The sequence below is a fragment of the Haplochromis burtoni genome, unplaced genomic scaffold, assembly GCF_018398535.1.
Source record: "Haplochromis burtoni strain Fernald_Lab_line unplaced genomic scaffold, NCSU_Asbu1 Contig_396, whole genome shotgun sequence".
Classification (NCBI taxonomy): Eukaryota; Metazoa; Chordata; class Actinopteri; order Cichliformes; family Cichlidae; genus Haplochromis; species Haplochromis burtoni.
The window spans coordinates 110,522-137,289 of NW_024582757.1; the positions used below are offsets into that span (position 1 = coordinate 110,522).

At 40.2% G+C, this 26,768-nt stretch overlaps 1 protein-coding gene across 21 annotated transcripts in view; it reads left to right on the forward strand.

Moving 5' to 3' along the window:
- The first annotated feature begins 646 nt into the window (after window positions 1-646).
- The window catches only part of mark3a (MAP/microtubule affinity-regulating kinase 3a), a 47,772-nt gene continuing 21,650 nt past the window's right edge, over window positions 647-26,768 (forward strand). For 11 of the 21 annotated variants that reach the window (XR_006052799.1, XM_042212832.1, XM_042212836.1 and 8 more), the window contains exons 1-9: window positions 648-1,292; window positions 6,231-6,416; window positions 7,281-7,334; window positions 15,624-15,672; window positions 17,252-17,317; window positions 21,689-21,759; window positions 22,747-22,803; window positions 24,264-24,500; window positions 24,909-25,049. Coding sequence is in view for 19 of the 21 variants with exons in the window: in XM_042212832.1 (XP_042068766.1) it covers window positions 1,242-1,292; window positions 6,231-6,416; window positions 7,281-7,334; window positions 15,624-15,672; window positions 17,252-17,317; window positions 21,689-21,759; window positions 22,747-22,803; window positions 24,264-24,500; window positions 24,909-25,049 (912 nt within the window). In the remaining 2 variants the exon portion in view is untranslated. The other 10 variants (XM_042212840.1, XM_042212844.1, XM_042212843.1 and 7 more) reach the window with 5 other exon arrangements.

Below are 26,768 nucleotides of genomic sequence, written 5' to 3' on the forward strand. Positions count from 1 at the left end.
GGCATTTAACCCTAAATCCCTCCGCAGTTTAGTTTTGAAACATCCAGTCCGACCTACAAAAATATAACTAAGCAGTAACACCTACCATATGTAATGTGTCTATTTGTAGAATGTAAACTGATAATGTTTTTAAACTACCACACACACAAACACGTCAGAAACATTTATAAATGTAGCTGTTATATAACTTTATCCCACACTGTTATGGTTTTAATTTAATTCAGATAATGTGGGGTTTAAAAAACAACAACAACTAGTATTTGTAACGCAATTTCTGATTGCTACAGTTGAGTTGTAGTACTAGAAAACACACTGTGTTTTATAAGCATAATTAATACATTTTGATGTTGGTCAAATAATAATAATAACTTTGCAGAGAGACTGAAAATAATCAACAAAATATTTATTAATAAAAATAATTTAACTGCAGGCTAAATCCTATGACAATCTCTTACTTTTTATTAAGGTTGTTAAGTAGTGTATATTGCACACAAAAGCTTCAATCTTATTCCTAAGAGAAAAAATATTTTCTTTGATCTTTCTTGAATCACCCAGTCGAACAAAGAAATGCCATTATTAAGTCGGTTGACCGACATTTTAGAATAATTTCTAATGTCGGAGCTCAGTTGGTGTCCGTGAAGGCAGCATAATCCAGCCCAGCCGCTGAGTAGCCATTTTGGTCCCACCTAAAACAGACAGACCCGCTTCACTTTGGGCCGCCGGAGATGGAAGAAACCGAGCCGACGGCGAGTATTTCAGCTACCCGAATCTTTTGAATCACTCCAAGAATTATCCAGAGGTGACACTCGACGCCATGGCACGGTTCTAGACAGAGTGGTTTTGTGGAAGAAAAGCCTGTGGCGATTTTTGGAAGTGGCGACCGACAGCGCCTTAACGTTATTATAGTTAGCTCCAGTGACTCAAACCTAAACGGACAGACGGACACTGATTTCGTTTCCCTGCCGAGTTTAGCACAGGCCATGCACGGTTTGTACACGCCATGTAAATGCTGTAAGAGGGATTGTTATGCTCTTTAGTGAGGGTTTTTTCTGCCCATAGCTGTTCAGGTGCTCGACTCTAACACGTCCGGTCTCGTTTGAAAATTGTCACGATCCATGCTGAGACTGTTTCTCCGGAGGAAGCCGAAAAGCAAAGCAATAATTTCATTCTTCGGCTGTCGGGCTGAAGACTGTGTATTTTGGACTTAAAACGGCGACTGGCTGAGGAAGAAGGAATAAAAGATGTCAACAAAAACTCCTTTACCTACAGTCAACGAGAAGGTGACGGAAAGTGTAAGTAGAAGAGGGCTGTTTTTTCTTGGGTTGTTTTCTTTAAGTACATGTAAAAATATCACGGGATTGCCAAAAAAAACGTAGATCCTCAATAGCTTTTTGCTGCCTTGTTAGACCGGATGATAGATGGTTGTTTCACACTTGGTTGGTAAATCGTAAACAAGCATATCTTCTACGTCAAACACGCCTCTGTTAATGAGTGTTAGTAATGGGCTTTATTTGCGCCTTGATGTGTATTTTTTGTTGGTGTGTGAGAAGTATCGGTATGACTGTAGGTAATTAGACTGTACTAAGAATATTCAGGCCCAACGGTGAACAAAACTACAGTACTTTGCTTGCTGGTTCTGGCAGGCAACAGTAGTTTGTCTTCAGCCTGTCTATTGGCTCCCCCAGCTGTCACTCAGAGTTTTCACCCGTTCAGCTTCCAAATAAGGGCCTCGTGAGTCCGCCCCTCGTGACTAACATAACCTCCGGTGTGAAGGTAGTGACAATGTAGCCATTTGAGCTTCCGGTCGGGATTTTCAAAATTAGAATGGAACTAAAATGGAGAACTTAAACGTACTTAATCATAAAATCTGCAAAATGAGCATGCTGTATGCAGAATTGGTCAATTTGACTCTCCGCTATTTTTGTTAATTTTAAATTTATTTATATAGTACATTTAAATAAACAGAAATCACCAAAGGGCTGTTTTTTTGTTGTTGTTTTTTGTTTTTGTTTGTTTGTTTGTTTTATAGTATACCTATAGTTCTCTCCTTTTTAAAGTGGAAGTGACTATAGTGGAAATTTTTAGGCACTCTTTAATAGACCTCAAGCCTTGTTCCACTGAAAATCAAATCTTTACTACAAAATTTAATGTCCTGAATATTTTAGCTGCAAAGTTTTTATTTGTATTTATTCATTTTATTTGATTTTTTTTTATGGAAGACTGTGTGTATCCTGGAGGTCTTTTGCAACTTATCTCCCCTACGCTTTTTCTCTGTCACACATTTACCCCCATATTCCATGGTACAAATATGCAAGAACTACCACCAGATTCTTATGACTCATCTGAGTTGCAGTATAGAGCGGGATGGTGATAAGGGTTATACTGCACGAGAGAAGCATGTGGGTGATAAGATGCCAGAGAATTCTGGTGATCTATTATTGACCAGCAGGCATTGAAATACTAAATCAGTAGAGGCAACAGTAAATACAAGGGCTCATTTCACGTCACAGGGATTAAAAGGGAATTAATCAGCATTTTAAAACATTTTTGTTGTAAAGTGCTGATAATTTTTTTCTTTGGGGGGGGGGTCTAAGACCTTAATTTTTTAATATTTGTATATGTGGACAGAGAAATAAACACCTCATATCATTTGTGCTATGTGGTACTGTGATTGGCATTTTTCTAATATCTTCATAGGCGCTGACGTTGATTGGCAAAAGATTAAGCAGTACCAAATAAAGTGTTAGGGGCAGCTCTTGAAGCGTTAAAGGTTTGTACGAAGTTCGATACTGGCGGCTTTTAGCGTTTTCCTCCGTGTTGGCAACAATGAGAACGGAGCCGACAGGAAGCCTTTATTATGAAAGCCTATCGTCTGGTTTCCGGTTTGGGTGTGTCTGCCTGTCGCAGGCTTGACTGGGATCAGTGGCTTCCCCCTCCTGCCGTCTCCCTCTCTGTGTCTCTGCGGTTATCGGGGCTCTGAGTTGGGAAAAATCTGGTGTTGTGGGAATCTCTGTGGGCATCGTCAGCGGGGCGCAGTGCTTTCCTGTCGAAACATGACTGGCTCCCAGGCAGCCAGGAGACACCGCAGCTTTGTGAGTAACCAATAAAAAGGGACTTTTTGTTGTTGTTATTCTTGTTTTAATTCTTACAAGTTGTTAGCTGGAAAAATAACACGATGGTAACACAGGTGGATGTTTTCTGTGTGGTTCAAAGATAATGAAAACTTCATCTGAGTGTTTCCACTGCATTTGTTCCCAGTCTGTCTCTGGTATCCAACAGTGACCTTATCCTAGTTGATGGTATTTTTATCTCCTCTGCTATCGCTGTAGAAGTCCTAAAATATTCCTGTAGTGACTTAAAAGTATGTCTGTGCTGTTAAAGTGACCTTATAGACTAGAATAGAATAGCACTTTATTGTCATTGTACATGTATAACCAAATTATGGGTTTCTTATTGAGAGTTGCTGTGTTGTAACTGCTCTGATACTTTTTAATACTCTGCAGTGTTAATTAAGTTTTAACTGACCTTGCCTTGATATGAGGTGCAATCTGTGCCCAGTTTCTTAAATGCTTAATTTTGCAGCAACTACACGTCTGTTTAATTTCCCACTTTATCAGTGTCTCTTTCTTTTGTCTGCTTAGTGAATGGGGTCAGCCAGGTTAGGGACTGTAGGGGATGGGGAGAACCGGGTGGGGCAGAGTGCATCACTACCCTTAATGAGGCTTTGGTAAGGTGGTCGATACTGAGGCCACACTTAGTGTCTGCCAGATTGTTGTTCCAGTTTTTGGGCACAGCACCCAAGAATTGATCCATCTATCAGCTGTGCTGTCAGAGTACACCACCTCAAAATCACAAGGCTGTGCAGTTTCTCTTTGATTACATGATAACGATGCGGGGGAGAGTGTGTTAGGTTTTCTGTTTGTTTGCTGCGTTCCAGAAGTATCCCGAGCAGAAATGTGGTTATCCAAAGTTTTACTGTTGCAAAATCTTAAAAGCTTGGTGCAGTGTAGTCCAGTTAGCCGCCACATGCTACTACAACCTGAATAATTAAAACAAAGTTTAATCTATCTGACAATCTCAACAAAAACAGGAAGTCACCGCTTCATAAAAGCAGAATTTCGATTTGGCTAGATTATTTTAGATTTCATAAGTGTACCTTATAAAGTGGCCTGTGATTACTTATTCCTGCAAGACTCTGATGAGATTATTTTGTTTAAAAAGTACTGTAGAATTTTTTTAAATTGCTGTCATAACATTGTCTGTTTGTGATACATACAGTGGCTCTGCTTTAAAATGAGCAATGTGAATAAAATAATTTAAATTTTCTTTTTCATTAAGACTATAAATTGTTTGTGGAACACTTACAATTTGCCCTGTAATCCTAATGCTTACAGGGCACACATCATGATGCTGCCGCATGTGTAATATGGTGTAGCCTCTAACCAAGGAGAACGTCCCATCTCTGTGCAATTAATGTCATTATTGTGTTTTATCACCACTTTTTTTTTTTATCTAACACTGTGAACCCCTCTCCACTTTGTACTCGACAGCTCAGCGTGCTCATACAGAATCAGGAAATGTGCACGTTTCTCCATCACCTCACTTCTGTTTTTAAAGTGGCAGTTCGCAGGTTTGAGATGGCACCTTGTTAACCCAAAACATTTATTAGAATGAAAATGTATGAAGAAAGAAGTCGACTGGAATTAAATGACTAGTTGATCAATTGCGCTCAGAGCATATGCAGAGCTTTGTGATTGCTGTATGTAATCGCCAGACTAAGCGGTAGAAACCACCATTGTTGCCTTCCCCCACCCACATGTGCTGTGTTTTCCATGACATCTCTCTTTTGCTAGCCTCAGTCCTGACATGAAACTTTGACCAGGTGAAAACATTGGCAAGAAAAAGGAACACTTTTCAGGGTATCAAGGGTTAGCTTCAGCTAGTTAGCAGAAAACGCCAAATATTGGTGTGCATATTGTTTAAACTGTTTTAAAAAGAAGTTGCAAGGAGACGTTGTTGGTTTGCAGATTCCTCTCTGTAGTTTCTACCACTGGTGCTGTGGTAGCAGTGTGAGAAGGACCCTTATGTTAATGGAACTGTTGTATGCCCATCAAAGGATATGCTACTTTTTTCAGTTTTAGTTGATTGATAAGGACACTCTGTAAGCATGTGACAAAGCACTGCATTGGAACAATATCTCTAACAGTGAATTAATGGGTAGTTTAGCAGCTTCTACCCCTCGCCCCCCTCCCCAAAACAATAACAAATAAATCTGTGTCCAAGGACTTGATTAAGTGGCCCTGAAATTCTTGGCCACATAAACAAGAAGCCAAGTGACTGTTATGTTCATCTCTTAATACCAAATTATAACTAACAGCCTTGTCATGCTCACAATTTACAAACTTTACATGAATCTAATTATGATTTCAACATATTCTATCCATATTGACATTATTTAAAACTGATCATGATGTTCATATTTCATAGTTTTGGAGAAAATGCAATAATTAAGTTGGTTTAAAGAAGCATCTAAAAGGAAAGCAAGTAGTGGTGTTTGCTATGCACCAGTGGAAAAATGTGGGGGAAGGCAGGTTTGCTGCAACCAGAAAATGAAAATAGGCTTTTCGAAATAACGTAGCATGCAAGCACTCAAACATGGTGATGCATAAACCTGTTCAGTGCACTTATGTGGACTTAAGACAGTTAGTGGTGCTGGCATTATCCACATTTGGCTTTGTGCATGGTCCATAATATTACACATTGCAGTGACGGTTGAAATTGATTTCTTTTTTGAAAAATGCGATTAATGGGTTCTAATGTCACTTCAATATAAACAGTATTTAGTGGGACAATTTTTGACTAACATTATTTAGCTGGATCTTGTTCAGCTAATACAACAACAACAACAACAACAACAACAACAACAACATTAACAACAACATTAACAACATTAACATTCATGGGAATATCTGTACTTTTGGATGTTTGGTTGAAGAAAGTCTGAAACTGCTGGGATAAGCACAGAGTTTATCAGCCATCTGTGGCCGCTGGAAGAAAAGCTTACTTTCTTTGTGTGCATCAGAACTATAAATATCAGTAGTGTTTTTTTCCTGCTGAGCCGAGGTGCCACAGCAGGTCAACATGAGTCACCATTGATTACAAGTAGATGTTGCAACACATAAGAGCCATTCAACAGCCAGGGCTTGTCTAACATTGTGCCTTTTCCACAGCACACCTCTCACAGCAATGGCCGTCAGGAGATCAGCACACGCTCAGGCCGGACGGGCGTGCGTCCGGCCCGCAGCTCCGAGGAACCGCAGCAGCCCCACGTAGGCAACTACCGGCTGCTCAAAACCATTGGCAAGGGCAACTTTGCCAAGGTCAAACTGGCCCGACACATGCTCACGGGCAGAGAGGTAAGATGTACAGTGATGCTGACTATTTTTGTTCTCTCTCTTTAAGAAAGGATCCAAAACAGTACAAAGCTTTACAGATAAAAAGTTTTTATCACTGTTTGCTTCTCCCTCACGCTGCAAAATAGCTGCGGTTAAGGAGCTGGATGTCTTTGCTGAGCTCACACCTAATTTGTATCTCAGTTCCTCTTTGATGGTGACCTGTGTGTGTGTTTGTGTGTGGCAGTGTCTCACAAACTGTCAAGCACTAACACTGAATGTCTGGTCAGATTTGTAATTTTGCTTGCCTGTTTTTCAGTTAGATTGATCCTGATTTATAATACTGCTTTTAGCTTTAGTTTTTACAATTTAGAGCCTTGAAATGCATTTTTCATAAATGTGTATATTATTGGAACATAAAAACAGTGCTGCCAGCTTTGTACACCAACCCATTCATCGCTGTAAATCTTGTAGGCAGTAATGGTTGTTTTCAGTGCAGTGTGTAGCAGCTGAACATTTGATTTGTTCATAATTGATGAGGAGAAAGGGCAAGCTTCTTCTTAATGCAGCCTGTGACATTTAAGGAAAGGAAGCGTCTCTGCTGCCTTTGTCCTCTCTGTTCTGTAGATAATAATTTGGCAGGTGCATTTAGACATATTTTTAACTCAAAGAGGATGTTGAAACTATTTTATAACCCTCCCTGTTTAGTTTTCAAGTCTTAAAACGGCAGTTTGGAAAAACATCAGCATCACGTTCCTTTTCTCAGCTCTTTTCTTTCTCGTTTTTGGTTTTTGTTTTCGGTGCCATGTTCCTCTTCCTCTGTGCCACACTTCTCCTCTGCTATTATTTGCCACTTAGCTAACTTTCTATTTTTTTCCCTCTCTACAGGTGGCAATTAAAATAATAGACAAGACACAGCTGAACCCAAACAGCCTTCAGAAGGTAATTTACCTCTCTCTCTCTCTCTCTCTCTCTCTCTCTCTCTCTCTCTCTCTTCTCTCTCTCTTCTCTCTCTCTCTCTCTCTCTCTCTCTCTTCTCTCTCTCTCTCTCTCTCTCTCTCTCTCTCTCTCTCTCTCTCTCTTCTCTCTCTCTCTCTGTCTCTCTCTCTTCTCTCTTCTCCTCCTGTTATAATGTGGCAGAACTCATTTACTAATTCATGAAGCACAACAGATTGCGTATTAATTGTGTAAATGGGAAGCAGGGCTTTCTGAGACTGAGCTATGTTCTCCATAGAGCTTCCTGGGGTGAATTAGGAGCTTCTTTTTATGATTAGGTATAAGGCTTTTGCTGCAGTAAAGATCACTTTGTTCCAAGTTGCCTGATACATGTTTCAGACTGAGGCCTTTAAAAAGGATTGTATGGTTTGAGGCTTGTTTTCTTTGATTTTGAATTTGCTCGAAGAATTCTTAGTGGAACTGTTTTAACAGGCTTATAAGATATAGCTGTAGATTTGTCCCGTTTGAAGGTTTTTAGATGGTTTTCCTGATGTGTTGGAAACAAAAATAGTTTGGTTTTTGTTTGTTTGTTTGTTTGTTTTTTCCTCCCGCTACCTTTTCCCAGTTCATGTTGCATGGTTGTCATGGAACTTGGGAGCCACGGTTTGGTTTTCCTTGTTAAATCAACCAAATCAGGAAGTGGGCTTTCTTTTAAAATGCAAATTTCACAGGCTGAGGGTGAATGCCTTTTTTTGCAGTTTAGTGAATGGCAGTCAAACTTTACAGTTTGAAGTCAGCGAGTTGAGAGTGAGCTGCCCGTTGCAGTGTTTGTCCCTTTCCTTTTTTGTTTCTAATCGTTAGCAGTAGAAATGTGTGTGCGTGGTCGTTTTGATCTGTGCCGCTGTGAGTTTTGGTTCTGTCTCTGGGCCTGGAAGTGGTTTCGGGGAAGTCGGAACGATATCGACTCTGCTGCAGCTCCCGAGGCCCTTTTTTTCTTTTTTCTCCCCCATCGTTAGACAGATAAGAGGGGATGAAGCGGAGCAATGCAGCTGCAGCTGGTGGTGACGCTTATGATGTCGGGTGTTGATGTTGAGCTGGAACCTGCTGCTCGGCTCCTCTCTCCCTCATCCCTCTCAGCAGTCGGCCAGTGGTTTTCCATCAGTTTTTCCAAAGCTCCATTGATTGCGGCCTTTGTATCTCAGAGGCCCGGGCCCTTTGGCGTTGGCTGTGACACTACGTTGACAGAAAAACACTGAGTCATGACAGCGCTGTTCACAGAAACACAAAGCGTGAGGCTTTTGTTGGCAATCCTTGTTGTTTTTAGGTTACTGCTTTGTCACACTCAAGAATAAAAACTCTTTTAGGTGCTTGTCAAGTTATTTTTCCTACTGTTCCACAAGAGATTTAGATTTATTTATTTTTTTACTGTTTATTTTAAGCAATTGGAACGAGCTGGGAAAAGAAGCCACATTTAAAGGCTTTTTAAAGTCTTTTCATGACTGACACATTAAATGTTCTCATTCCTGTCACCTGATGCCATTTATAGGCTAACTTTCTCGTTTTTTCCCCCTTCTTTTTTTTGTTGTTGATTTTGAGATTTAGAGTTAAAGGAAATCCTGACTTGGCCTAGATAATTGGAGCAGTAATTGCGTGAGAAATGAATCCAGCAAGATTCATAATAAGGAGGACCACTCCTGTTAAAGGAGTCATTTTTGGCCCAACCCTAACTCTTTTGGCAAACTTGAAGCTCAGCCATTTATACAATAACTTAGCATAAAGAATGAGGATGGGGGAGATGCTGGTTCCTGCCAGCTCCATGCTAACAGGACCTTTTTCTTTTTTTTTTCTTTTAATGTATTAGACAAGTAGAATATATTTAATTGAGCCATAGCAGGCCTGGTAGTTGCAAGGATAACTGTTTTCTCCTTTTGGTCCTTAAGCTAAACTAAGCCACTGTGTTGTAACCACACTTGTAAACCAGCTCACAACTGCATAAGATGAGGGCTTTGAAAAGGTAATTATTGTATTTTTTTGTTTGTTTGTTTTAACCAATCCTTCAAAAACAGTAAAACCTAGTGGATCATTAGACTTAACACCACCTACAGAAACAGATGGCTGTTTCTTTGGCAGCAAGCGAGCAGGGATCTAGGTGAGCACTAAGAAACGCAGTACATGTTTATGTCACTGGCCAGTGTGTGTGTGTCATCAAGGTGTTATTGTTTTTTTTGTTTGTTTTGTTTTTTAATAAATATATCTGGCTTTCATAAGAGCCAGAATATCCTCTGTTGTATAGTCGTACTACACAACTAATTTGTTAACTTTAATTATAAGTACTGTGCTCTGTTGGAGGTTGCTGAAGTAGTTCGTTTTTAGGAGCTAAAAGTCATCCTAGGCTGATGCCCAGCTCTTCCTGTCAGACATGCCTGGGCTTGTCTGGTCATGTACTGCAGAGAGTGTAATTACATGCCATTGTTATGGTAATGATATTCACTATAACACTTTTATATCACACAAAAAAATCATACCGATGTTGTAAGGAACAACGCTGGGAAAAAGGTGGAAAAGGCACATGACCCTGACTTGTTTGGATTATTGCCTACACCATGGGTGTCGAACTCCAGGCCTCAAGGGCCGGTGTCCTGCAGGTTTTAGATCTCACCCTGGATCAACACACCCGAATCAAATGATTAGTTCATTACCAGGCCTCTGAAGAACTTCAAGACATGTTGAGGAGGTAATTTAGCCTTTTAAATCAGCTGTGTTTGATGAAGGACACCTCTAAAACCTGCAGGACACCGGCCCTTGAGGCCTGGAGTTGCCCACTGTAAAAGTTCAGTGATATTTCTTTGAAAATCCAGAGGATGATTTAAATGGAGCATCATCATTAATCTCAGAACTGACTCGGTCCATCTGACAGGAACCTGAAGACTATCCATCTAAAAGTACTGTTACATCCTCATCACCTGTGCTGTAGTCGCAGCAGTTTTATTTCGCAGCTCCTTCTTTTCAGTAGATGAGTCATAAGTGAGTTTCTTTCAAGAACTGCTAACATCCGATAACTTAATCAAATACACAGACTGAAAAATAAAGTTCCTGAATATGAGAGCATGTTATCAATGACATTACAAAATGCCACAAAGACGAATCCACTGCTAAAGAGATGCATTTTAGTTGTGAAAATGAGTGTTATTTAATGTCATTTGTTATGGTTTTCGTGGACTTGCTTATTAGAGTAAAGTTATGTGTTTTTTAAGTGTTTACTTCTGCAGTAGTAACCAATGGGCACAGAGCCACAGACAACCTGGATGAAGATTAAAGGGGGTGGGTCTTTTCATTGGCTTTGTTGATCATGAGAAAAATATCCAAAAATGCCAGCTGAATCTCTTGAGTATTTTAACAGCCGACTGTCATCGCACAGCTCCAAGTTTGTCAATGTGATGACGTTTTTCGGTTCAGATGGGTTTTGAATGTCTGGATCTCTTCTATTTTTCTTTGCACAAGTCTTACCTTTGAGCTGGTGCTGGTGAAACAGCCAACCTGCATCAGAGCCAGCACCGCTGTGTCCTGACCTCTTATGTAACTGAAAGACTTGGCGAGAGGCTGATAGCGGTGGGGGTGGAGGGGGTGTATCGTCTCTGAAGCCTAAATGTTTATTTTCAGCCTCTGTTCTTAATAGTTTGGCGGAGATGAGTCGACATTCACATCTGTCACCGGCTCCTGGCAAACTGCTTCCAGCTTCCCGCTCTGTTCTTGTCTTTCTGTCCTGATTCAACCTGCTGTGGTGGTCTTGTTATCCTTGTCAGGGGTCAGGGTGGGAGTATGATGCTTGGAAGTCTTGATTAAATGTAAACAGTGTTGGTAAGAAGCTTAGTCTGTGACGACGTCCAGTGTCAGGTTTGTTTTTGCCTTTAGTGGTTGGAGGATTGTTATTAAAAGCTTTTAACATGACGTTTTTTCCATGAAATTTTTCCTGAGCTGTCAGTAAGACTTAGTTACTGCCACTGAAGAAGAATCAGTTGGATGTTAAAGAATTTGAGCCAAATGTATGAATCAAACTGGTTCACATAAAACACTGACAACAAAACCTTATAATATCAAAAATAAGAAATGTCATTTTTAAGAGAAAGAAGTGCCTTCAAAAAGTTACTGGGAAGAAAGTTTTTTCCCAGTATTGTTTTATTTGTAGGTTTTCAATCCTCAAGAAAACTATCTTAGTCACTTAAGTGTTTACATAGTTTTAGATGTTGGGAGCTGTTAAAATGGGGCGATCGTGGCTCAAGAGTTGGCAGTTCGTCTTGTAATCGGAAGGTTTCCGGTTCCGGTCTTGTCCTTGGGCAGGACACTTCACCCGTTGCCTACTGGTGGTGGTCAGAGGGCCCGGTGGCGCCAGTGTCCGGCAGCCTGTCAGTGCGCCCCAGGGCAGCTGTGGCTACAATGTAGCTTGCCATCACCAGTGTGTGAATGTGTGGATGTCTGAATGTAGTGTAAAGCGCTTTGGGGTCCATAGGGACTAAGTAAAGCGCTATACAAATACAGGCCATTTACCATTTAAAATGGAAACAAAAAGTAAAACAAAGTTTTTCAAAAGTAGCTCCAAAATTGAACCAAAAGACTCCCATGTTAAAACGTAGTTTTAAGGGCGAAGCTAGACTTATCAACCATTTTTTGTAGATCCAAACTTCATCTACAGATACAGCTCATTTTAATAATAACCTAACACTATACACTCATGTCCAAATATGGTCACACGTGGCTCCAGGAACCAACATGGTGATGATCAAAATGCTGACTTTAAATCTTTAAAATGGCACTTAGCCACCGCAACATAAGCCACTGGTTTGTTACATCCTTCTTTTATATGGAGACTAAGGAAAGAGAATTGGAGAAGCCAGCGTTCAAGTTTGTTTTTACCACTGGTGACTTCTCTGAATCTCATAAACATGGTGTGATAGTAGCCATTAATTTTAACCATAGTGTTATTCCTTCAGGTTGATTTGTTTGCCCGGATGAGAACAATAACGGTGGGGCTTTGGAGGGACAAAATAAGCCCACTGAGGAGGTGAACTTAACAAAACACAGTAAAGTAAAACTGCCGTCGGGATATATTTTCTCTTAGCTGAAGTAAACAGCCGGGGTCGATTACCTCAAAAAGTGCACAGACATCCATCGTTCTTAGCTGAAGTTGCAGGGGCTGTAATCTGATTTGATATGACTCAGCTCAAAGCGTCTAACCTGGTGGGATGAGAGTTTATAAAGAAAACATCCAGTAAATGATCTAATGTAGCACCCGTGAGATTTTGTTTACAGGCCTCAGATCTGTTTTAATTGAGGCTGTTTCAATCTAAACAGAAAAATGCAGCAGCTAAAAATGTAGTCTGACAAAAACTAGTTTTAGGTGTGACTTCACCCTCGAATTGTGTGTCATGTGGCCTAAAGGTTCCTTGTATAGATCATAAGATGGATTGCGTAATCAGGACAGCTGTGCATTATTGCAGCGGCATGACTGGATCACCAGCAGGTTTGAGTCCTCGACCTAATAGCTGTATTATGTGGTGAATCAGCCCCGTCTCTCCAGAGTTTTTCCACTAATTCTGTTTACTGCGTAACATACCTGACAAAGTATTCCCATGTACTTGTTGGCGTGTTGTGTTTAGAACCCACCCAAGTTTCAGAAGGCTTGTATATGCTATATAGGACAGCACAGTTTGTACCGAAGTCTTCACAAAGTTACACAGATAGAAAAGATAAATTGAGATGCTTCTGTCACTGATGAGGTTGTTCAAAGCTGCAGCAGCTTCTCTTCAGTAAGAAGGAAAGAGTTCCTCTCTGAGCTGCAGTGAAGAGGTTTCCACTGTCACACAGAAAACCAGCTTAGATTTATTCCCCTGTACTTTCAGAGAGCTCAGGAGAGTATTTTGAGTATAATGACGGGCAGAGCAGGGTGTAATGACAGTGAGGAGACCTCAAGCTCACTCCAGTGCTCCTCTTCCTCTCGTCATCTTTGTCAGAGGCCAGACAACTCCTGGATCAGTTTGTTTTTCTGTCTTTTTATTTTTTTATTTTTGGGGGGGCTTCTCAAAAAATAAACTCCTTAAGGCCTCACTAACTGGAGTTCATAATAGTCCCTTCAGTCTCTGAGCAAGGAATTACATGAAACTTATTATCCAAGTCAACAACTGCCCACAGCTGGAATTCTCTACATGATCTGAACATTTAAAATTACTGTTAATCGTTTGTTTTTGTTTGTTTGTTTTTGTTTTTAAGTATAGGGGATGCAGAGTTGATAATAGAATATATTCTTTCTGAAATTGACAGAAAAGAGAGCGAATCCTTTTAGATGTAAATAATTAGTGAACCTACTCTGTAGTCACCTGTGAGAAACCTTTATTAATATTTCAGATCTTATTATCCAAGATATGAAAGGAAAAGCAAGAAATCTTGTAGGGGAAGTTCTAACAAAGCCGTACTTGGAGCGTTTACATTTTCTGTGAACTAAGAGGATTAATAATAGTCAATTATTCAACAACTGGATAAATATTAGACTTGTGATGCAGAAGTGATCATCTGTGGCAGAAACTGTAATGACTGAATGATGTATTTTTACAGTCACAATTTCTGCTGCTATGGGTAACTATGCAATAGGTGTCATTGATACAGTGCACCATGTTTTGCCACCTTACAGTTTTCAAACTGGACTTCCTGGTTCATATTTCATGTTTAATTGCCTCTCTGAATTTTCAGCAAAAGTGATGCTATAAAGGATCCTTTATGGTGCTGCTGAAACATTTCTTCATTTATGGAAAAGATGACAGTTTTATGTGATGAATGTTTTATAGGTTTCCACTTTTTAGCCAAAAAATCTAAACGCAGTGGATAAATCTTTCCTGAAACATGTACTTCTTCATTTGATTGAAGACTTTTTGTGTTTTCGGGCTGTCCAAGATCTGTTTGTCAGCAAGCTAACCAGCACATTGGGACTTCTCCTGCCTCGTGAAAGATTGATACCTTGTTTTATATTTTTATGGAAGAGAAGAAAGTGAGGTGTAGTTTACAGCAGCTCAATAATAAATCCCATGTGGTGCTCTTTATGCCTCCTAAAGCGAAACACTAAAAAGGATTTTTGGCCACTAAAGATCTCCTTGTCTGATCACTCTGAAGCATAATGAGGAAGCGTGTCAGCTAAGTGTCTTCCTTTTCTGAGGGATGGAGATCTGACACCACATGTTGAACTTAGTTTAGATTACCTTTGCCCGTCAGTGGCTCTGAAACCACCACTATGTTGCAGAATTTCCTGTAATCCTGTCACTGTGTCAGCAGCAGCGACATAATGACCACATTTCTTTGACAAATATGCTGAGGATGTTTAGTAGAGACCAGAGCTTGAAATGCCATGTTAGCACTCAGGAAAGCAGTGTTAATAATAGTTTTAAAAAGTCTTAATATATTAAGAATGGTCACACATTTTGAGAATGTGTTCATAAAAATGTGTTAATGCATAGTTTGGGGGGGGGCTTTCGGAGCTTTTCACCCCTCACTATATGAACAAAACCAGTGAGCCACATCTCTTAAACCTATGCCCAAATAATCATGTAGTTGCACTAGTTTGTCGTCATGATTTAACTCTAATGCTGTTGTCGTGTGTCTGTGTGTGTCTGTGTCTGTGTCTGTGTGTGTCGGGGGGGGGGAGCATTGCACAAAGCATAACATTGAGTAAAGACAGAAGACAAGATGGCTTACTTGTGTTGTTGAGAACTCATTAGCCTACTGTAAGTGTAGCAAAAGCTCCCAAACAAGTGCTATGCTCTCTGAAATAAGACAGGCAGTCTGTGACTGCAGTTGGACAGGTTGCATGGAAGCTTTTGATTGGTTCATGTAAAACCTCCTGCCTCCCCAAAGCAATCAGCCGAGGAAAAACATTGCAAATGTTTTTCAAAGTTTATTCAGAATGTGTTTATCTCCTGCGCCTGTGTAATGACATGGCATGTCTGTAGCCTGCTATCTAAAAATATTTCTTAAAAAAAGCATTTGCACTGAAACACTTTGACATGAAGCCTCTGTTTTCTTTGCTTTGAAGTTGTTTTGTCATGAAGAAAAGGGACAGGTTAACTCACACAGTCCACTGGGATAGTCTGACTTCATGCTGACTCCCTCATGAAACTGCTCAGTGCTCAAAGACATACAGCAGCTTTTATTATTGTGGTTTTTATCTTCTGAGGTTGAATAATGTGGTTTGTTGCTCAGACTATTTGCTGTCTATATGCTGAAGTCTAAACTCTGAATTTTTCTAATTTTCAGCTCTTCAGAGAAGTTAGAATAATGAAGATCTTGAATCATCCCAATATAGGTAAGTGCATCTTGTTTAGAAATAAGAATTTTAAGTATATGAGCTTTATAATGACGAGGACGACTGACATGCAGGTTCAACCTTTGGACCTTTCTGTTGGTGGACATGAAACAACAAGTTCCTGCTATGCATTTTGTCATTGCTTTAATTTCCCTTGTAGGATCAATAAAGTATCTAACTAGATATGACTCGTTAAACTTTTAACTTCTACATGAACTGAAACATAAAAGAAGTCAGGAGATTTGAGCAGATGGATTTGTAGCATACATGTAACAAGCCATCTAAAGTACCAGGAACATTTTCAGTAACAAGGTCAAAGCCTGCATTCTTGGCATTTTATAAAATGCTTGTGAAAGAGAAACTATAAAACAGGAAGCTGTCCCAGATGACATTCAGACTTTACTACCTTCATCTGTTGTTAACTGCCGGTAATTGAGGCTGAAACTGGAGGACCGTTCGTCCCGCTTTGTTTTGGAATCGGAGTATGATCGGTAAACGAGAGCGCATGCTGCTCGGAGCCATAACGAACGCTGGAAACACTGAGTCGTCTGCGAGAGCCAAAAATGCCAACAAACGCCAAACCACAGCAACAACAAGGAACCTACATTACAAACAAACCTTAGCTGTGGAGCGCCTGAATATGGAATGTGTAGCCACAGGAAAGCTTTTGTGCTGAAATGAATAATTAATATTATATTTTATCTTCATGAATTATTCCAAAAAAATGTAAGAAAAATATTTTATCCTCAGGTATTATAAAGCTTACCAAAAGTCCTATTGATGATGACTTTATTTATATGTACGTTTTAGAGGAAATACAGATGTTGCCAGTGTAGCAGATGATTTTTAATGGGGGGAAATTTAAGTTTTTGGATTTTTTTTCCCTTCCTCTCCTTTCTTTGTATTCCCCTCAACTCTGGTAATGTTTCTAGGCATGAAAGTGCACTTATATGTACTATGACCATATAAGTATATACTAGTAAAATCTGACAAATTTATTTGTCATGAAACAGATTAGAGAAGTCTGTCACAGTGCATTTTGTTCTTGAAAGGTGAATTTCCTGTTTGTTTGGGTTTTTTGTTGTTTTGGGGGGGGGTTTTTCCCCCATGTCCTCTCTGCTTGAGTTCCTCTACAAAAGTATAATAGTAATTATCAGAGTGATAGTAAATGCTATCACCAGCCCATAAACTCTCTCTCCCCTCCCGCGTTCCCTTTGTTTTTCATCCCACCTCGTCTATATTTAGCAGTGCAGCTCTCAGCTGCTCGTCACAGTCCTTTATATCGGTGAGCTACTGCAGTAAAAGAAGGAAGGGAGGGGAAAAAGAAAGAAAAAAGAATTTGGACTGTACAGTAAATACCGAGTGCTGCTCAGCTCAACTATGATGTGCTTACATGGTCACGACACGCACAGTTCCACGTGACTTCACTTTTTCTTCGACTCACTCGGGGTGTGTGTTTGGAAACAATTTTTCCGTGTTCATGAGCATGAATTCATTACTGCCTCTGTCTGGATCTCTCTCGTCTTTTGACATAATTGAATTTATAATTACTCTCTCTCTCTTTCTCTCCCTCCTGCAGTCAAGCTTTTTGAAGTTATTGAGACCGAGAGGACGCTCTACCTGGTAATGGAGTACGCCAGTGGAGGTGAGACATAGATACAGTGGTTGGCAAAGTATCTCCAACATGTCAAACTTGTGAATTACAACCATTAGGATTGTAGCAGTAGCTGTAAGTGCAACATTTGGTTCAAGAGTTTGGCTGCAGAAGTCCTTTTATGTTGCCGTGCTCGAACTCCTGGATGATATTTGCCTGAAGTCGAGGTTCTGTCTTGACAGCTGGCAGATGCTGTGTGGTTTTTATTTTGCACGACACTTTAACTCACAACATGGTGAAATGGAAATGCCAGAACTTGCAAGTTCTGCGCTCACACTCTACGGCTCAGTCGACTGGTCGCCATGTGGTGCTCACTCTGAACACGAGCAACGAGCCCCCACTCACTTTGTCCACCGGCAATTCCAATAAAGTTTCTCTGTGATAGCGAAGGAAGTGCGAGGTCCTGTGACTTTGTGCTGTGTTAAAGCTGACATTGCAGTTCTGGTTTTAATGGATTCTTTGAAGTTGATTAAGAGTTTGTTATGGTTGTTGTAATTTATTTTATACTTCGAACTGGTCAGATTTGAACGAATCCTCAAAATGTAAGTAAATATGAACCATGTACTATTACACCCCCAGGCAGCCATTTAGTAAATATAATTGCATAATAAATTTTGGTTTTAAACAAATGTTATGGTTTTATAATGCCAAGAACTTTAAGAATTTCCTAGACCCCCATGAAAATAAATAATTTGAAAAGCAACTCCACTAACAGCTGCTGCACTCAAGACCACATGTAGTTGGTAGAAATCTGCTCTCTGTGCTGCTCCCGAGAATAATTTATTAATGCCCAATGTGATAAATGTGCATGTTAATAATTAATATATCTTTGGAGCAGCATATAATCTGCAAACTGCACTTGTAGCTGAAAGGGGAAAAAAGGAACAAGATTACTTGTACAAAGAGCTCAACAACCGTTTTATACCATAGCCTGAACTTTAACCTGACTTCTGCACGAAGTATACAGTAATGTGAAAAAGTCTTGAACCCTCATTCATGTCTATATATTTTGCTTCCAAGGACTTTTTTTGTAATTTGTTTTAAAGGTGGTCTTCAGGAATAGTTCTCTAAGCTTTCTATTGGTCTTTTATTTTCAGGCACTTTGTTACTAGCAGCCTGTCACCAAAACACTCTTTTGCTGAATCTATGAAAAATGACAATCATAACACAGTTGGATCAGCATAAAATAGAGCTATCAGACAAATGTGGCATATCTCGGCATGGTGTGCATTGTACCTTTTTTGTCATAGAAATGTATATAAAACACGGCGGAGGCTGTGTCATGGTTTGGGGCTGCATTTCAGCCAGTGGTGTTAAGGATCTTGTAAAATTGATGTAATTATGAATTCAAAAAAATACTGTCAGATTTTAATCCACCACATAGTGCCATCTGGAAAGCATCTAATTGGCAATGGCTTCATTTTTTAGGATGACAGTGATCATAAGAACTCTGCCAGTGCAGTAAAAGCACATCTGGATAGAAAAACACACAGTGGGACACGATCATTCATGGATTGGCCTCCCCAGAGCCAGAAAAGCAACATTTTTGAAGAAGTGTGGCACAACAAAAAGGCAGCCAACATCTAAAGTAGAGCTTTGAATGTCCTTCAAGAAGCCTGAACACTACTTGATAAGAAAGCTGCCTTAGAGAGTTCAAGCTGTACTGAAGATTAAAGGTGTTCACACCAAATATTCGCTTTTGAGCACATTGGAATTGTACAAACTCTGTTTTATATGTTTGCATGTTTTATTAACGCAATGAACCTATTTTCCTACCGCAATGTATAGAAATGAGCGGTGACTCAAGACTTTTGTGCAGTGCTGTATGATAGGAATTGACATATTTTATTCTCAGAAAATTTACTATAATTTATAAACTACCAAATTTAAGTTAAACATAAGTTAATTAGACGTAGAATTCAAACACATTCTTTTATACTTATTACCAAAATTACAAAATGCTTGTACGAAAGCTCTCATGAAACTATTGCCACATTCTGAGACATTTGTATCCCACATGCAGTATATATGAAAAGAAATGTAAAGTTTAAAGCGACTCCCCAAAAGTTGAAACATAGTGACATAAGTATTAATCCATGCGGAAAATGAACAAATCCACTCAACACACAGGAGACGAGTCAGAGCAGGAAAAACATGTTGGTCAGCTACCATCAGCTCTGTGGGACACTGCATGTCTGAAAGTTCCTACAGTGTTGCATGTTTGAGATTTGAACATTTTGTCTTCCACTAAAGTAAACATTAGTTTCAGTTGTTCACTGGATAAATGACTTTGTTGGAAAAGCATCCATTAAAAGCTAAGACTAACTTGCTCTTAGATTAGCTTCAGCTAAGACAAGAGAAAAAACCTTAGTGAACAAGATTTATCAAGAATGAAGGAGATTAAAATGTTTCTGTAGGTGAATTTGGGATTATGGTCTTGTTCACACGGTCAGCTGCTACAGTTCCTCACGCCTTACTTTATCAAAGTCTCAGTCATACTACCTTTTAGGGCGTGCAAACTGTCACTCAGAGCCTTGAAACAATCCTTCAATACATACTTTTGCGAACACTGATGACATCCAAATACATTTGCCTGTGGGTGCCGTGGTCACAGGATAGCTGAGGGTTTCTCTCCCAGTCTGCTTGAGGCAGCTTGTGAAAGAGGTGTCAGTTGGTTGTCGGGTTTTGTGCTGCAGTAAATGAAGAGGAGTAAAGGGGAGCACGCAACAGCTACTATAAACTATGCCTACCCTCCAACTTGAGATATATGTAGCTGTAAGACCCCCAGCTTCTTTCCACCAAAGAGTTTTCTCTTGGAAGTCTTCAGCTGGGGGAAATTTTCTTTTTCTGAATTCTCATTTCATGTCATGTCATGCCACATCTTTCCATCGATTGCTTGAGCTGTTCATTATTGGACTGCTGAGCTGAGCAGAGACGACAAATTGTGAAGACATGCTTGTTGGGTACCAAATCACATTATCACTGAGATGGGAACTCTGATCACTGGCCAATTGCATTAGCTCTTAGTGACGTAAATCTAATACTTGTTTCAGTTCGTCATTGATTTTTCTCAGAAGTCATGCAGGATCTTAAGGTGACCCTGTCAGGTTGCTTGAAAAAAGTGCAGCTTAACTAATGTTATCATGATAGAATACCTGCTTAGTGTCAGAATATTAGTGTTACCATTGGCAGTATGTTGCTGTGTGATGTTTAAGAGCAGAAAACTCGGTGCAAAGAGGTGGCGTGTAATAACTAACCAAACTGCCCACCCCAGTATATATGCACACGAGACTGTGTATTTAGGGCAGTGCAATTTCATACCTGGAATGCTGTTATTGCTGTGCAATATCATTATGTCCTGATATTTTGTACATTTTTTCCATAATGTATACAGATAATTTCTCAGATTCTTACATGTATATATCCTAGCTCCTTTTTTTTTAGATTTATTAGTAAATTTGTAAAACTGTATTTGCTGAATGACAAAGTGACAAGTTTATTCTATTCGTCTTTTGTAACTGTGGCTGAGTCCGACTTGATAAGTTGCCCCAGGATTATTTGATAGTGCAGAAAAGTGATGGCAGAATTTAAGAAGCCTTACAGTCTTGTGCCTTAAATTCATTTAAGACAACAAAATTATAGTTTTGTTCTCCATGCAGTTTTTATTAATGCGAACATTGATGTATTTTGTGAATTTTCTTGGTACTTTCCAATTTTGTTTCCGGAGCTCATCTTTATGTACAACATACAACATGCCATTTACCTCTGACATGCAGAGTTTCAGCACGCTCATTCTGTCTTTAGCGGTTGAGTCAGAGACCGCTGATGAATTGATGCTTATAAGTACAGAATCGCACACTCTGGCCGCCTCTGCAGGTCAGCGCCGAGAGAGCGGAAGGGTTTTGAGGATTCAAGAGAAGTGGGGGAGGTTTTTTCTGTTTTGTTTTTTTTGTTTTTTTTCTCTTTTTCCTATCACCCGAGTATGGGCGTGCACATGCACGCACCAGCAACTCGAGTTCAATTAACACACGAGGGAGTGTAGTCACGTTTTGGTTGTGCGTGTGGGCCGAGGGAAGGGTCTGCTGCTGTGGAGCTCAGCTCGGCGGCAGCTTTGTGCCTCCAGGAGAGGCTCAGTGTGGAGGAAGCGTTGCCGAGCTCAACTCAATATGGTCAAGAAACGCCCCCGAACCATGCACATGGGCAATGGTGCAGGCCAGCTGCGTATAAGTTATTTTTATCTGCAGATTTTTAGAAGCTGCGATTCACTTTGTGTTTGTCTACTTTCTTCGTATCCGTTTTCCTCACTGCTTATTCTCTACTTTTAGTGTTTTCCTCAATTTCTCTCTTTCTGCTCTTTTGCAGGAGAGGTGTTTGACTACCTGGTTGCACACGGAAGAATGAAGGAAAAAGAGGCCAGAGCTAAATTTAGACAGGTACCCAGCTTTCTCCCCCTGCAGTGTTCTGGTTTCACACCTCTGCTCCTGGCTGTGCTTCAGACAGGACGCTGTCCTCTGTGTGTCCTCGGAGGACAGAAGCGTCTCTGTTGTGTTGAGACTGATGAGATGTCTAAACCGACTTGCTTCCCCATCACTTACCTCTTCATGACTGTCACAAACAAGCCATCGACTGTTGTGTGAAGTGCTAAGAAGCTGGTCCAAAACACCTGGCTGTTATGTATTCATGTTCAACACTCAGACTCTCTGTATCTTTTTGCCCGTGTTGGTATTGGTTTAATTAGTAGTGAACGACAGTGATCTGGCATCATAAATGAAACAGCCTCTGGTGTGATCAGATTTTAGATTAAAACAATCTTAAATTGTGTAATGAGAAACAATCCCTTGATAATCAGATCTAGCTGCAATTTCAGTTGAAGAAGTTTATGTAACCCCCCACCCTGTTACCATTCTACTTTATGAACTGTTTTGATAATGCTCATAAAAGTGACACAACCTTGATGCAGTTTGAAAACATGCAAAAAACTCAGTTTGGTGTTTTTTTTTTGCCAGTGTTTAAGTTATAAACTCTGTGCATCTGAGTTGGTGGATATACTAACATTTTGCGTTTTGTAGTGTTGGTTTCTCAAGACAACACAAATAAAATTCTGTGCAAATCTTGAAGCCTTAAAAATGAAGGGAACTGAAGACTCAAAAATGATCATTTTAAAAGCTCTAAAATGTGTCACTCAAAGGAACTCCTTGTGCCTTGATACTAGCAATACTCGTACGTGCCTCACGAGTCAGACGAATGTACGACAGAGCTACTGCACAAACCTGTTTTCTCACCGCTCTGGTGTCGTCAGCCCCACCTTAGCTGAGTTGTATCTTTCCTGTTAGTTTCAACCACATCTCCTCCTACACCACATCCTTTATCACAGGCTGAGAACATTTAACTAAGCTGTACTTGTGTTTCTTTCGGCACAGATTGTATCAGCGGTGCAGTACTGCCACCAGAAGCACATTGTTCACAGAGACCTCAAGGTGAGTGGTTAAAAATGCAAACACAGCAAAAAAAAAAAGATCGAACTTGAATTTTTAGTATTTATCCAAAAGCCTTTATAGGTCACACTGTGGTGTGCATCATGCATCATTCAGTTGAAAGTCATTAATTCAGATTAAAAGGGATCACTGTTATTTTTGTATCCAGCTGGTATTTGTATTGTATGTATTTCTACTTCAACTTGAAGTATTTGAGGAACTTGATCCCCATCTGAACTCCCCTTTCTGTCCTCAGAATCTTCATTTAAGAAGCTGATATAATGTACATATTATATTAGGGTCAGTAGATTTTAAAGAGTTTGCTGTCCATCATAAATTAAAGGTCACATCAGTCCCCGTTTTATGATTCCCGTCTTAACTCCCATGTTCCCACAGATGAATCCAACACACACACAGGCTCATCTTTTCCCTTTTCCGACAGTGTCCTTGGCCACTATGGCCACCATGAAACAAATCTTTGCACCATAGAGGTGGGAGGAGTGTTTAAAAAAAAAAAAGAAAAAGTAGGTGGCCCTATAAATTGTCTGCATGTTCTCCCGCCTCTTCTGTTTCACAGCCGTGATGCTCTCCATTTTAGTTCTCCAACTATAAATATTGATGCCTCTGTATTTTTATCTCGGCATCAGTGGGAGTAGCTAAGAGAAGAGAGGCCCGTGTATCTGCTCTGCCAGCAGCTGCACATCCAAAGTGTTTCCTCTGCGAAGCTTCATCAATGATCAATGAGTAGGGAGATGACAGAGCAGCACGGAGCTGCTCAGCGCGCGTCCAAATGTCACACTCGATGTAGAAGAGGTATACAAGCCACATTTTAACCAAACACTGTCCCTCAGGCTTGTAGGCCATTTTGTGCCTCTGAGGAATTCTGGGCTTTTTGTGGCTTCAGCAGCAACACCTGCTGAGATTTTGACGGTCAGACATGTTGTGATGAGTGCTGTTTGCATGCAGCTGCAAGCCTCTCAGGATGTCAGTTCAGTGTTTCAGCTGGAAGGATGAGTCCTCTGTGTACTCATCTCAGCTTTCTAATTAGTCTTTCGCCTACAGCTACATGTCAGCAAAGAGCAGATGGCTGGGTTGAAATCTTCATTCATTCACAAAGGAGAAATTATGTGTTTTTTAAAGCCTTATAATCCTGGATTTTTGGACTCATAAATAAATGAACAGATTTTTGATTTTTGGCACTTTTCTTGACACTTTATGGACAAAATGATTAATCAAGCGACGGCGGAAAAAGTGCTTATCGTGTTTGGCTTTGTCTAAAAAATAATCACTAATAAAGTCTATCAATAATATCATCAAAAACAAACTTCATGCTGCTGAATGACAGCAATACAGAAGAAATAATTATTTAAACATTTTGGCCTTCATGTGGCTGCCTCTCCAACACTGACCAGTGTTCAGTGCTCAGCAGATTGCCTAAAAGTTACTGGTTTGTCTGTTCAAAGGCTGAGAACCTGCTCCTCGACGCAGACATGAATATCAAGATCGCAGATTTCGGCTTCAGCAACGAGTTCACTCTGGGCAACAAGCTGGATACGTTTTGCGGCTCTCCGCCGTACGCAGCACCGGAGCTTTTCCAGGGAAAGAAGTACGACGGGCCAGAGGTGGACGTTTGGAGTCTGGGGGTGATACTGTACACGCTGGTCAGCGGCTCGCTGCCCTTTGACGGACAGAATCTTAAGGTAGCGTGTGGATGACATGATGCTGCAGCTTCTTTCTCATAGCAGAAGGAGAGAGATGATGATCTTTCTCCATATTTTCTATAAATAAAAAAAGTGACTACCTTATTATATTGGATCCTAGGTTACACAATACAAGATGTTTTTACATTTAGCAGTCCAATTAGAGCAACTGAGAAAGCGATAATAAAAACAATCATAGTTGTCATTTAAATGCTGTTATATATAACTGTTGGTACTGTCTAGTTTTACATGTACCATGGGTTTATATGGTGCAAATCCTGTGGAAGCTGTTCCAGGTTCTCTTAAATGATTAAAGTAAAGCTTATGCACGATGTTACAGTCTACAAACCAGCCCCTACATTTCTTCTAGCAATGATCTGAGATCAGTCCATTCATCCTTCTCTGCAGGAGCTGCGGGAGCGTGTGCTCAGAGGGAAGTACCGCATCCCTTTCTACATGTCCACAGACTGCGAGAACCTCCTCAAACGCTTCCTGGTGCTCAACCCGGCCAAGCGGGGTACTCTCGAGGTGAGGGAGGACGCAGAAAATGTAAATATACCTCTTAGTTCTTAACGCACTCCCAGAGCACGTCTGCACCATTGGAGAATGCCATCCATCCTCAACCCCTCCTCTCAGTCCCTGCATCTCCCCACTGCATCATCTCCTCTGACGCCGACGGCGTCCTGTTTTGTGCGTGTGTGCCCGGCCCACACTCTACTCCTCCTCTTATGATGTTGTAACCATGAATAATGCATCGACGTTTTTGTGTTTGTGCCAAAATTGTCTTCTGTGATCACTTCTCTGCCTTCATTTGTGCCTCGAGTATACATCAGTTTTCAAGAGGGCGCATATAACCTGCTTATTTAAGTCTGCGTCATTATGAGCAGAAAGTACAGCTGCGTTTTTAATGTATTTTATTTATCTCCCGGTTTAAGCAAGATCAAAACGTGCAGTGTGCTAGCGAACACTTCAGTTCGCTTTGAGTAGAAACGGCACACAGTCCTCACGAGTACATTTCATTTTGCTTTAACTTAACAGGAACTTTGCTGAAAACAATCCATCTGTTATCAGTAAATCTGGTGTCCAGAAATGTGCTCACACCTAAAATCCATCGAGCATCATGGATGTGAGGATTAGCTGGTTAATAGATGACATGTGAGATATCTTTGGCTTTTAATCAGCACATGATTCTAAAGTGAACATAATAGGAGTTCAAAACTCTTCTGTTAGCAAAATATAATATGAAATTGCCCGTTTGACTGTAAATGAGTTTAATTACATTGTTTTTGTAATTGTGCATGGCCTTTTGAGCAGCATATAATGTTGTCTGATCAAATATTAGGGATCCAAGAAATCCTCCAGTTATTGTTAAGGAAACATTTGTGCTTTTTGTCACAGTATTAAATAATAGATGAGCAGCAAAAGCTACAAAACTGTAAATGCAAACACGTTAAAAAAAACATTCATGTATAAGCAGAAATGTGTCTGTAGTACATTTCAAAGTTCCAGCAGAAGTAGGAGGATAACGAACAGCGGTGTTGTACGATCATACTTCAGCATGTTCTCTGATGAGCCAAATGAAATTTTGACCTCTTAACCAAAAGGTCCTCAGAGTCCACATACTAAGTTAAATATTACTGGACAAAAATAAATCAGTTTTCCAAAGTTGATTGACAGAAAATGGCAGAAATACCTGGACTTTTTATTTCCGTCAGAACATCTGCGGTGGTTGGAATAATCCAAGTGTTAAATGTAAGAGGAAGAGAGGACAGAGAGAATTGTTCCACAGATCAATGTGTGAATGATCATCTTTTAGCTGTTCACACTCCGCAGTAAATCATTCACACAAAGAAAAATCGTTCTTTTCACAGTTATTTTTGGCATGTAAGCCCTGAACTTGCTATTTAATCTCGAAGCTGATTTTCGCCTTTCATTTCAAGGAAATGGCTTGATTGCATTTTGCTGAATTCTTTAGAGCAGACAGTACGCGAGTTAAAATAAATAGTGCTGGCTCGAATGTCGGGGTCACATCTGTTGGCGTTTGATGCCACACGATTGACCTGGATTATGGCAGCCACAGCAGAGCGTGATAATTAGTTTGGCTCTGTCCTCAGTAAAACCCCAGGGAGCAATTGATCAGCTGATTGATTGATTAGCGAAATGAAATAAGGGTGCAAGCAAATGTGATGGAGCACAGTTCAATGTGTAGTGTTTCTGGGAAAGGACTGAATTGTAATCAAACCTGAGTGGAATGCCTCATGCACTCGA